The 12,398-nt window shown below is 34.0% G+C and overlaps 1 protein-coding gene across 3 annotated transcripts in view; it reads right to left on the bottom strand.

The window, feature by feature from the left end:
• Tmprss15 (transmembrane serine protease 15) overlaps positions 1 to 12,398 on the bottom strand; it is a 127,410-nt gene that overhangs the window by 20,739 nt on the left and 94,273 nt on the right. For all 3 annotated transcript variants that reach the window (XM_087213657.1, XM_087213669.1, XM_087213663.1), the window contains 3 exons: positions 8,937 to 9,032; positions 4,279 to 4,328; positions 3,387 to 3,561 (listed from right to left, as the gene is read on the bottom strand). In XM_087213657.1, coding sequence (XP_087069783.1) covers positions 3,387 to 3,561; positions 4,279 to 4,328; positions 8,937 to 9,032 — 321 coding nt within the window. The remainder of the gene's footprint in view (positions 1 to 3,386; positions 3,562 to 4,278; positions 4,329 to 8,936; positions 9,033 to 12,398) is intronic.

The raw sequence follows: 12,398 nt of genomic DNA, 5'->3' as shown, positions 1-12,398 counted from the left end.
ATATGGAAATATCACAGCAAATGCATTTATACAATTAATACATATTAATGATTACTAAGAAAAGAGCTGAGAAAATGGACCATAGAGAAAGGAGGTGACAAAACGCCATATTAGCAAATTAGCAAATGTGGAGGAACAGATTTAGTGCTGGAGAAGGTTTGCAAAATATCTTATGGAGAGTTATAGAATCATTTCCCTGTGGCATTTCTGTACTAGATGGAGTGGGGCAGAAAATAGAGGAGAGCTCAGAACACCCAACCCAATCCTCTTTATCTCTGCTGATTTCAACTGCAGAAGTAGGGAGGGAAATATTTGAATTCCCAACCTTCCTTTTACCTAGGACTGACCACGTGACATGTGGTAATGAGATGTATCTAAAAGTCACTGGGGAGGGTGAACCTTCCTAAATGAAAGACAAATCTTTCCCAGGTGTGGTAGGTAGTTCCGAAAAAATGGGATCTGCCAAATTCATTCTTCCTTGTACATATATTCCACTTCCCTTTTTGACTTAGTTTGAAAAAATGTGGCAAAAATGACATTCTATCATTTCTGAACCACTATATAAGAAGTCAGCTACTTCAAAATAGTGGTCTTAATCACTTTCTTGTCCCTGACAAAATACCTGACAGTCACAACTTAAAGGAGGAGAGATTTTTTTGTGTGTGCTCACTGTTTCAGTCCGTGGTCAGCTGGGTCCAAGGCAGAAACAGCATGGCAGAGGTGATGGCAGAGATAAAAGTGATCAACCCATGCCAGCCAGTAAGTAGAGAGCAAAGGAAGGAGGCCAGGACAAGAATACATACTTCCAGGTCACACCTCCAGTGACCCTCTTCCAACCAGGCCCCACCACCTAACAGCACATTCAACTACTGAACTAATTAGTGGATGAGTCCACTGATGAGTATAGTGTACACGTGGTAAATTTGCCTTCCAAATACATGAGATTTGAGGACCATTTTTAAATCTAATCTGTAACAACCACCATTCTCTGAGAAAGCACAAGCTGTGTAGCAAAGGTATATGGAAAGAGAAATGCCCAGACAGCCACTAGGGGTTTGATCATCCCAGCTGAGGTAACAGAGCAGGTGGTGAAGCCACCATCTGGGATTTCTAAGTCCGGCAGACACCACAGAGAGCAGAACTGGCCAAGCCAGCCCCGATTACCAAACTGTGAGAAATAGTAAACTGTTGTTTTCTGGAAAAAATATTTTTAAAGAAAAAAATCCTGGAATAAGTTTGCATTCAATACAAGCCATTTATGTGGTATGTGTTCAATATGTTGCTTTAACTGGGTTATTCTTTTTATTAGGAAATTAAACTTTTCACTGCATAATTAGGATTTTTTTAAAGACTCTAGAAACAGTGTTAGCATACTGGTAAAATTTTTCTATAAAAATATTTAAAATACTATAAGAAAAAAGTTTTTTTACTTTGCTAGAAACATGAAGCAAAAAGGCAAGACATCTCTTGGCTACTAGACAAAGAAAAACTAGTTCCACTAAGTGACTAAAAATAGTCAAATGCAAAGTTATAACGATAATTTTGAATTCATCACAATTCTAGCACAGCTCATTTTTGTTCATTTGTGTTCAATTTGACACTGTGAATACATTTTATGTTCTGTATGATTGAACATGTGTTTGTAATAGATGAAACTGCCTTTCTATTTCCTTCATATATATATATATGTGGCTTGAAAAGATATATTGGTGTCACTGACCCATGAAAAGTACATTTGTAAGGGAGATAATTGAAAGATGTCACTAATACTGATAGCCTGGTTGACATTTAGAAGGCGTATGTTCTGTAAGATCATCAAACAGAGGAATTTACCAAATGCAGGGTTAATATTGCAGGGTTGCTAACTTACTAAGAACTACCTACATGTGACATAAATGACTAATACTTTAGTTTAAATCCCCTTTATATGCAGCATAGTTATGCAGAGAACATGTGTAAGTAAAGATTAAAGCCAAATTTAACAGAGGATGGAAAACTTGATTGCTAGAAATATTGTGATAGCATGATTGAAATCAGATAAAAGCACACTTACCAAGAGGTAGAAAAGTCAAGCTGGGGCACATTGAATGTGAGAGACGCTGTATTTATTAACCTAGATATAGCACCTACTGTACAATATCAGAGAGCTTTAGATGTAGATGGGACAGTACCTCACTTAGAGAGCTCCCCTGGAGACCAGTGGATGGGCTACCCTAGATGTGACAAAGAGTCCTATCTCTCCAGATTTCTAGGATCAAACTAGTATGATTATTCTCATTCTAGTGCCAATGGTGTTTAGGCATAGGCTCACTCCTTTAATGCTTATTCTCCCTGGCGTTCTCCATTTTCCGTAAAACATTCATGACAAACTTCCGTCTGACGATTTGTCTTTATTTATGCAATAATTTTCACTGTCCATGTTCTTAGAGAGTTTTAGTCTTTAGTCTGATTAACTACACTTGTGTCTTCCATGCCTGAACACACAGGTCAGGTGTGAGAGGGTCTTCTTAATCCTCACAGGTAAGGTCATTCTGTGGTGGCCTTGACTACTCGGAGACAGGAAATCAGTCCTGGGCGAAGTCATAAATCTCTTATGGGGAAGCTACCATTTTTTCCTTTTTTACTCTGAACTACTTCAGAACTATCTAAAGAGGTGCCTTCTCGTGTTGGAGGAGAAAAGTAATGTGTTCCCGGGCCCAGAATCATTTATTTTTTTTCCTTTTCCCCTTGCTCCTCTGGAACCACTCTATACCTTCATGGGGCACAGCTTTAGGAGTGACTGCTTTCAGAAAGAGGAAATAAATTCTAGCATTCGGCATATATTTTTCATCCTATTTTTAAACAAAAGCACTGTTAAGTATGATTGATATTAGTTTTAATTTTGATCACACATAACATTAAATAGATCTAATGAGATCTAAACATTTTTGTTCACAACAAAGTGCTTATATATGAACTTTTAGGCCAAAATATATTTGCAACTTGAGGGCTCCCTATATATGCTGTTTAATATTGACTATTTGCAAACAACAAATATTATCCCAATTAAATGGCAAGAAGCACAATTTATACATTAAATACTAGTTAATTCTACACTCCAAAAATGTTCATTTTTTTGACTAGGTAGAAATTTTCAATTTTCATTGAAAATGAAATGCAAAATTTGATATATGTAACTGATGTTTTTAAATTGAAATTTATTTTTATAAGATTTTATATATCATTTATATATAACTTTAATAGAAAATAATTAGCAAGTTTATAATGCCACAACAGTAATAAACACAACTGGTGGGATGGTTTGGGGAGGTTGCATGAAATAGGATGATTGGCAACATCTGCAGCGGTTCCATTGTTTGGGAAGGGATGAGTGACATCATACTCACCCATAAACACAGTGTGCGGCAGACACCAGCCAGGCATTGCTGACGAGAGACGCACCACAGAGCAGTTGGCCGTTATAAGATAGACCAACATGCCAGGGCCAGGCCCCTTCTTTGGCATCAGTTCCCCCAACAATCTTTGGGCTAACTTCTTGAGCCACCAGTTTTTTTCCACATGCTATTAAAATAATTGAAAAATGAACATATATTTTACTTTGCAGTACAGTGATACCTTGGTTATCGAACTCAATTTGTTTCAAATTTGTGTTCAAACATTGAAAAGTTTAAGAACTGAACATATTTTTCCCATAAGAAATAATGGAAAATCAAATAATTGGTTCTGAGGCCCCCAAATTACTTATAAATTCATTTTTCCAGTATGTTAACAAATTTTACAATTTTAAAAACTCTATATAGTTCTCACAGTTTTCACTTTACTGTTGGTATCACTAACTTTCTTTGGAGCTATAGTTATGATATTTTATGATAATAAAACACTTAAAAAACCACAGTGGTGAATGTTTTAATGCACTAACAAAAACAAGCATTATTTGTTGGCTGGGTGAGAGCAGCACTTAGGCTGAAGCATCACACCTTTGTGTCTTTGGTGAGACACATGCATGACTCATTCTTGGCTTGGTATGGGATTTTCCAAGTTGGATTTTTGCTTTGATTTTTGAGCAAACTTATGAACACCAAACAGGTATTTTTCAAACTTTGCTGCTCGAGTAGTAGAAAGTTCCAAGTTTGGAAACATTCGACAATGGAGTAATCACTGTATTTCTTTGCAATATTAAAAATTGAATGGGGACAAAATAACTCTAGGTGACATAAAGCTCTTCTTAGAAATTTAAATTGAATAGTTGAAGGACATCATGACAAAATGTTTACTTACATTTATAGTTACATTGCAACAGTATCAGATAATCTTGTAAGCACTGTTCACTGAAATAGAAGAATAATATATATCAAAAATTATGCACTTAATGTTTTAAAATAAAATAAAATGTCAGTCCTATAGTCTAACTTTTTAGTTAAAAGAAGTTTTTAATCTACATATCACATGTGAATTACACGAAGGCTGCAATTCATAGCAGAAAATGCCCTAATTTAATGTAAAATAGAGATGTTTGAACCCTTACTCTACCACTTGATCTTTGTGACCATTAATTAAGATTTGTCAACTTGATTTTGTTAAGAAACACCTAGCAGATTAGTAAAGGACACTCTGGAGTATGTCTGGGCAGGTCATGGAGATGTGACCTTGAGTACAATAAATGGAGGTCCCTGGCCCCTTCCACTCTAGTGCTGTTCCCCTGCTCTGTTTCCCAGCCACCATGAACTGAGCAACTTTGTTCTGCCATACCCTTCCACCATGATGTTTCTGCCTTAAAGCCACCTGACCATTGACTGGATCCCCTAAAACCATCAACCAAATTAAACCTCTCCTTCTTGAAGTTGTGGATGTCAGATATAGCATCACAGTGATAGAAAAGCTGAGTAGGACACTATTTGTATAATTTTGGGTAGGTTGCTCAATATCCTTGAGATTCAGCTTCCTTACTCATCAGATGGGTGTAAAAAGGATTAATGGATTGGAATCTCATACATAATGAACACTTTATTAATGATAGCTATTATCTTTTTGAGTCAACCAACCTTGCATTTCATCATTCTATAATACAATAGTCCCCTGGGAGGACTCAAAGATAAGGAACCCCAGCAGATACCTAAAACCATAGACACTACTGAACTTTATAATTTAATGCTTTTTTCACTATAACTAAATACTTACCACATATTGTGGCTATAAGTTTTACAGATTGGACTGTGACAAAATTAGCATAAACATCTTTTTTCCTTCTTCACGTTTCATAGATAAAAGATTCATTCTTATAATGAATAAAAGACCTTTGTAACTTTAGTATATGACTTATTTTCTTTCTCAAAAGATTTCAACTTCTAACTTAAAGGGAATACTTCATGACTCCCTTTGGCATATCCTAAAAGGCACCATCACTGCTCTCGTGCTTAGTGGTCATTATTAAATAAAACAAGGGTCATCAGAATACAAGCCCTGAGACACCACAGGTCAATCTGACAAATGAGTCAACTCATAAATACTAATGGAAAGGTCATGTATTTATCATATCTGTGAAGTATGCTGGATAAATGACTAATTCCCATCCCAGGCAGGACAGAGCAAGGCAACATAAGATCTCAATATACTGCTCAGAATGGCATATATTTTAAGAATTATTTATTTTTTTTAAATTTTCATTTACTATTTTTAGACTGTGGTTGACCGTTAGTGACTAAAACTGTGGAAAGATAAACTATATTAAGGAGGGACTACTGTACAGAGTAGACCTCAGCACTGCCTGTCTCACAACTATTCAGTGCCAAACACCTTGTGTGAGGCTGTGAGCTTCATTCAAAGACTTGAATGATGAATGACTCACTCATCTTGCTTTATGGCAGGAAGACATGTAAATCAAAAATATAAAATAAAGTATGTGCATAAATTATTGAAAAACTCATTATTTATTCAAAAATTTGGAGGCCACTTTTTTTTTCAAAGCCAAGAATTCTTTTTTAAATAAGACTTTAAACAAAGAAAGATTGTTTTACAATATGTTATACAAATCCACCACTAGAGATCAGCATAACACAAAGAATTATAGTACTGTACTTGGCCACAAAACCTAATGCAGCTACTGCAGATATTTGGCACATTAACACACACACATTTACACAAATAATTTCAGCTATTTATATTTATATACAGTACTTAACTTTGCCTAATTATGCATGTTATTTAGGTGCTTAAACTTTGGCCAGCAATAGAAAAACAATCAAAGCAATTTGATGTTTCTGGAGTATACATGATAAATTTTTCACATACATCTAGGTTGTCTGATTGACATACTCTTTACAATAGAGAAAAATTTCAATATACATATGAAAAAATACATTTATATTTTATTAATAACAATGTTAATGTTTCAATATTTTTTCTTGGTACCTTAATATATAACATCACAAAGAAGATACCAATAATTCTGATATCCTCTTGTGTTTGAGGAATATTTTCAATTCTCATTTAAATTCTTTCTACATTTATAGCAATTATCAATAAATATCATTTCAAAATTGTCCCTCTTTCTAAGGTAACTGTAATGGTCTCAGAAAGATTAAGCAATACTTAATTTCATTTTTAAAAGTACAGGACAATTTCTGATGAACTTAATAGTTAACTAGAAAATTCAACTGAATTTAGCACCTCCTTTTCTATGAATTTTGAGTAATCAAAATTTTCTTATAAAATACATGCAGTGTCTCAGGGTAGAAGAGTAACTTGCTTGTTCTCTATGAAGAATAAGCAGTAAGTCCTACTTTGACAACATCTATTCTTAGAATTTGGAGAGAAACAGAATTACTGTCCTGGCCACTGCTTCTAAAGTCAGACCTGGGTTATCACTCTGTGTAGCAAGAATGAGAATGTTGTGGTCCTATGTTTTATTCTTGGCCCAGTAAGGTAATGGTGTTTATATTACCCTTGACAATAAAGAAGTAATTTATCTCAAAATTTATGTGCAATATGACCTTTAATCTTATTGAAAAGTACATGCTTGTTATTCCTTTTTCCTTTACAAAATTACTATTTAACGTGAACTGCTGCCTTAGGAAATTTAAAAGTAGCACGTTAGAGTAGAGAAGTAGAAGGCTTTGCAGTCAGACTTGGGTTAGAATCTTCACACTGTTTACTAGCTTTGTGAACGTGTGGAAGTCAATGATCAGGCCAGGTGTCCTTTTCCTCATCCTCTTGCGGAAACTGTATTGTCAGTCATAGAGCTTTTGCATGGGTTGAAAATAACTCCAGGGATATTTCCACTACAGTGCTGTCACATGTTAGATAGTTAAAATATTTGATAAACACTTTGTATCATATATGTATCATCAAGTTTAGAACAGAACGTTGATCAATACATATTACGTCAAATTTTCATTCACTTCTAGAACTATTATTGAAGTTACCAAAGGTTTAAAAGAAAGGAAAGCCTAGTATTGTCAGCTGCATGAATTGTTTAATGTTTCTAATCATGTCTGTCATATCGCTGATTTCACTTTGAGTGGCCTTTTTCCAGTGCTGGTGAATGGTGGTCTGAATTTTGTATATGTCTCACAATAGGATAAAAAGTGGGGATACAGGCTAGTAGATTTTCATAGTTGGGAGAATCATTTTCCCTGAAACCCTTTTTCATTTGTAAATTTTTTTATTGCAACCCACTAGTACAAGGGTATCTTCAAAAACATCAGTTTTCATAAGGGAATAAATATAAGCATCTCAGCATTAAGTAAATGAATAAATTAACTAACCAAATAAGTGAATGAATCTGAATTTTTGGCAACCCAGTAAAATGTAGATAATTAAGGAAGAGATTAAGGCTATTTATCCAACTGGCTTATTGGGTGGCTGAAAGTTTGTCTATTAATGCTTTCAATTCTGAATATTGTGAACATGCTCTTTGTAGTGAAACCAGTGTAAATTGATACTGATGTTTTTGTTGTTGCTGTTGTTGTTTATTTTTTGTAGGTATGGAATAAAGTAGTCCTGCTCTGAAACATGTATATAATTGAACTGGTTTTGAATTTTCTCCGTTGCTTTTCCTAATTCTTAAATGTCTATAAAACATGCATAGTTGAAGCTTTCAATATGCAAGTACCTTGAAGAAATCTAATGATAACATAAATTTAGGCATGAATTATAGGAAGGAATCTATATGGCTGCTTTCTCATTGGCAAATGGTTGGTTTCATCCCCAATGAAACTCATAAGATCAGTTAAGGCCCAGCAAACATTAATATAGAACATTTCATTGAAAGATCCTTTTATTAGTATTAAAAATACTCCTCTACCAATTTGTTTTACTAGTTGAGTTCACAGAAATACTGAGTTTTCATGAATACTTAATAATACTTACCATTAAATGTGTTAAACAAAATACATCACTATTACCATCTTAATTTCTTAACTGTAATTTCAGCTGCTTCTTGCAGTTAATTTCTTTCTTTTTTTGCAGTTAATTTCTTGTCACCTACAGCTGGCCTTTAATGGAACTATAAATTGCAGAATCCCATACAAAAACTTGAAACAAGAATTACCATTTACGTCTAACAGGAGAAATGATATAATCTAAGCTAAAATAGACCTTTGAACACAGGAAAGATGCTGATTTTTATTAGTGTAGGAAAGGCTTTAAAAATCCTGGCTTTAAAAAGCAAGAGAAAGTATAGGCCCAACTAGAAGTTTAGACATCTTCATTTAATAATCATGTTCTATTTGCTAAGGAATAGATAAAAAGGCAATATTATCAGAAAGGATCAATTAGATATTGTTTGAAATTGCCCAAAGAATACAATAAATTAAATACCTTTCGACAGTAATGGCCAACATGTGGTAGCATTTCAATCTGACTGGTTTCAAAAACCTATCTTGTTTCCAGTACATGCACACCTAGTGCAAGAATAAACTTCTTAGTTTAGAACCCACCTGGGTGTTAGAATTAAGCTGCCATTCAGTGCTGTGCTTAATTTTACAAATGGCCCTCCTCCAGTAGTGAGTGTTGGCATTGATGAGTTTTCATTCCTAGGGAAGAAAAATATATAGAAAATACAAATAAAAACCATAAACTGCATTTTTAGTTCTTTAATCTTGTGGACATTGAAATTATGGGATAGAAATGGATGAACATTTCAATATAAAACTCCAATACTTTGTTATCTGATAGTGTAGAACAGTAGAAGAATTACATGGCATTTCATGATGTGAAATGCAATTTAAAATTTTTCATAATACCTCTTGTCCTGGTTTACATTCTCATATATTATTTTACAGAGGTAAAAATCATTGCATTTATCACTTGGGTATCTAATTTTTCTATTTGACTTTTCTATGTTCCCCAATAGTTTTTTTTTGTTGCTGTTATTTGGTTTGTTTTGGTTTGGTTTGGTTGTAGTGCGGTTGATGTCAGGTCTTCCATACATCCACTGAACTATATACATTGCCAGCCCTTTTTATTTTCTGAGACCAGGTCATGCTAAGTTGGTTAGTCTGCTCTTGACTTGCTGGGATTTCCTGCCTCAGCCTCTTGACTAGCTGATTATAGGCACATGCCACTACTCCCAGGCATCCTATAGTTTATGTGTATGATGATCAATATGAATGATAATCTCATAGAATTGCTGTGCCATTATGTAGGCCTTTCTCTTACTAAGTGTAATTCATCTTTTAAAAAGATATACATGGTCAGAGAACAACAGAAAAAGATTTTCAGTATTCTCTTTCAAAATGTTGCTATGTTATTGACTTTTTATTCAATTCAAAGCTTAACAACCTCTAATTTAAAACCAGAAGCTACATGATTGCTCTAAAGGAGGGAGTGTATAACCTAGACGTGTAAACGTCATTGGTGAGCCACCACAAGGTGGAGACCTTTCTATGTGACAAAAGACGTTGAATCCCTAGGCTTTCTTTTTCCAGAAAACCTACTGAATTCTTTCTCTTAACTGTGACCCTTAATTGGAGATTTCTCTTAGTTATCCTGATGCTCTTCCTTAGACTCAGCTGGAGACTTTTCTCTTTCAATTACTAATCTTGTTTCCTGACTTTTATTTATTCGAGATTTTAATTTTCATATAAAAGTATGCCTATAGGCTGACACATTCTGATTCTAAAATCTTCTTCAGGCCAGCAAGGAAATGATATAGCTCCTATCTTTCGAAGAAGCCTAATATAATTAATTGTTTATTCCAATAAAAAGGCCTGATGTCTTCCCCAGACCATAGTCAACACTGACACTTTGCTATTCGTATATAGGGAATTTCCAGTGAACACACAGAGCTGTTACGCTAAATGAGAACAGAACTGGATAGAGCATGGCCCCATTTCTTTCAATGACTTGAATAAATTGAGAGTGTTTGTGTAGGACCTTTTATCTGCTGAACAAAGAGCTGAGACAATGGAGACTCTATTTAATATCCCTGAATTTAGCATCTTGTACTTTAATTTGATAAACAGATAAAACTAATTTAAGGACAGAAACCCATTACTATTCCTTTAATAAAGCCTGAAATAGATTTACCAACAGAAAGATGAGCCTTGTTATTGCTAATGTTAGAGATGACGTTGTTCTCCCTTTGAGGGCAGAAGAATAATTTTATTTCAGTGTTTATCTGAATGGATTTAGTACAGCTTAGGAAACAAAGCCCTTGAAGAGTACTAAAGGATGTAGGTCAGAAGTGTTCTAGGAAGCTCATGAAGGACTTCCTTATGGAAAATACTTGAACTCTTAAGGACTGACACAGTTGCAGAAGAGATAATGTGTATCAAAACAGAACTTGGAGAACTTTGAGTTTATCATTGGTTCAGATTCTTGTAGACTTCTTCATGCCAATCTTGACTTTTAAAAATACCAAGGAATGTCTATCCAATATGAAGAGTCTCTAGTTATATTTGCATTGCTTGAAAACTCCTGACACATCATTGGATCTGATTAGTTTTTGCTGTGAGGGTAAAGGTCCTGAATCATAGTTACTCTTCAATCTCCCTTCAAGATAGCTGTCTTCTTGTGTTTACTTACATCCCTAGTGTCTTATTCTGCTTAATATCTACCATGCAGTGAATATTTTTCTACATAGTTTTCTATGTCTCTGGCTCTCCACAACAGATTATCACAGTATATTCTCTAGACAAGCAGATTCAGCCTTACCAAGAACATACTAAAAATCCAAATTCCACAACCCTACTGCAGGCCAATTGAATCAGAAACTCAGGGGTAAGGTCCAGACATCTGTGTTGTGACAAGCTCCCAGGTGATTTTGTTGTCCATTATAGACAGGGAAACACAGAATGCAGTCATAGTCAAATTGGAGATCTTTCTTTTTTTCTACTCATCTAAGGTTCTCTCTTTCTCTCTCTCTATATATAAACATCTAATTCACTAGATAACATTTTGAAGGCACTCAAACTATGTAGGGGAACCTCTTGAAGGATGCTTTATTAAAAATATACTTTGAAGATGTTTAGACTCAATTACCTATTGCTATGATTTTTTTCCTATCCCTTGGACATCTCTTTTAACAGCTCCTGAAGAGATACATCAATTTCTTAAGTTCAAAATACAGTTTGGACAAAAATTTAATTAGAAAAAATTACTGAAAACAATTTAAATATTTTTATCTAGCTTATTTATTATATATTTACTACTGACATGAACTATTATGGCCCTAGTGCTAAATTATTTTAATTTATGGCTATTCTAGAAGAAAGCAGAACTGGAGGAAAATCTATAAAAATAATGGCTATCCAGTAAAGAACAGCTAGTCAATCCTGAGAGTCTAAAATAAAATAAAACAAATCAAAACACTATTCTCCAGAAAGAGCTAGAGATTATGTATCCACATGAAAAAAGCATGCATAATCATATTCTGACATGTTCTCTACATTTTTTGTCTCCAATTTGACACAAGAAAACAAGTTGCAGTTAATGTTGTATATATGTTGTCTTGGATTATTTAGAATTACTCAACAAAATACTTTTCCAAAAACTTTATAAAGTTCTGATACAATCACATTTTTGTATTAAATATTGACCTAAGGAGAATTTCATTCACATATTATATATATATTATATATTATATATATTATATTTAACTGTCAACAGTAGATATTAGAATTTGGAATTTAATTTGAAATGGACCACCTGCATTTCAAATCCTGACAATTCAAACTCATCCTTTTCTGACTGTGCCCATTTTTTTCCAGTATGTATTCATGGTGGGCAGAGTATAAAGCAGAGATTTATGAAAATCTATTCAGTTTTTTAAGAAATAAAGAAAAAACAACATATTAAAATGTATTGAAAAATAAGAGATTAATGACCCTATCTTAAATCACCTTTCATTTTGGAAAGACAAAGATCTGAAAGCTAAATTAAAAGTGAATATTTATATT

The sequence above is a fragment of the Heterocephalus glaber genome, unplaced genomic scaffold (assembly GCF_053883595.1).
Source record: "Heterocephalus glaber isolate CG9 unplaced genomic scaffold, H.glaber_assembly_v1.0 deba00000122, whole genome shotgun sequence".
Classification (NCBI taxonomy): domain Eukaryota; kingdom Metazoa; phylum Chordata; class Mammalia; order Rodentia; family Bathyergidae; genus Heterocephalus; species Heterocephalus glaber.
Note: the sequence above shows the minus strand (reverse complement) of the source record. Positions and strands in the feature narration are given on the sequence as shown.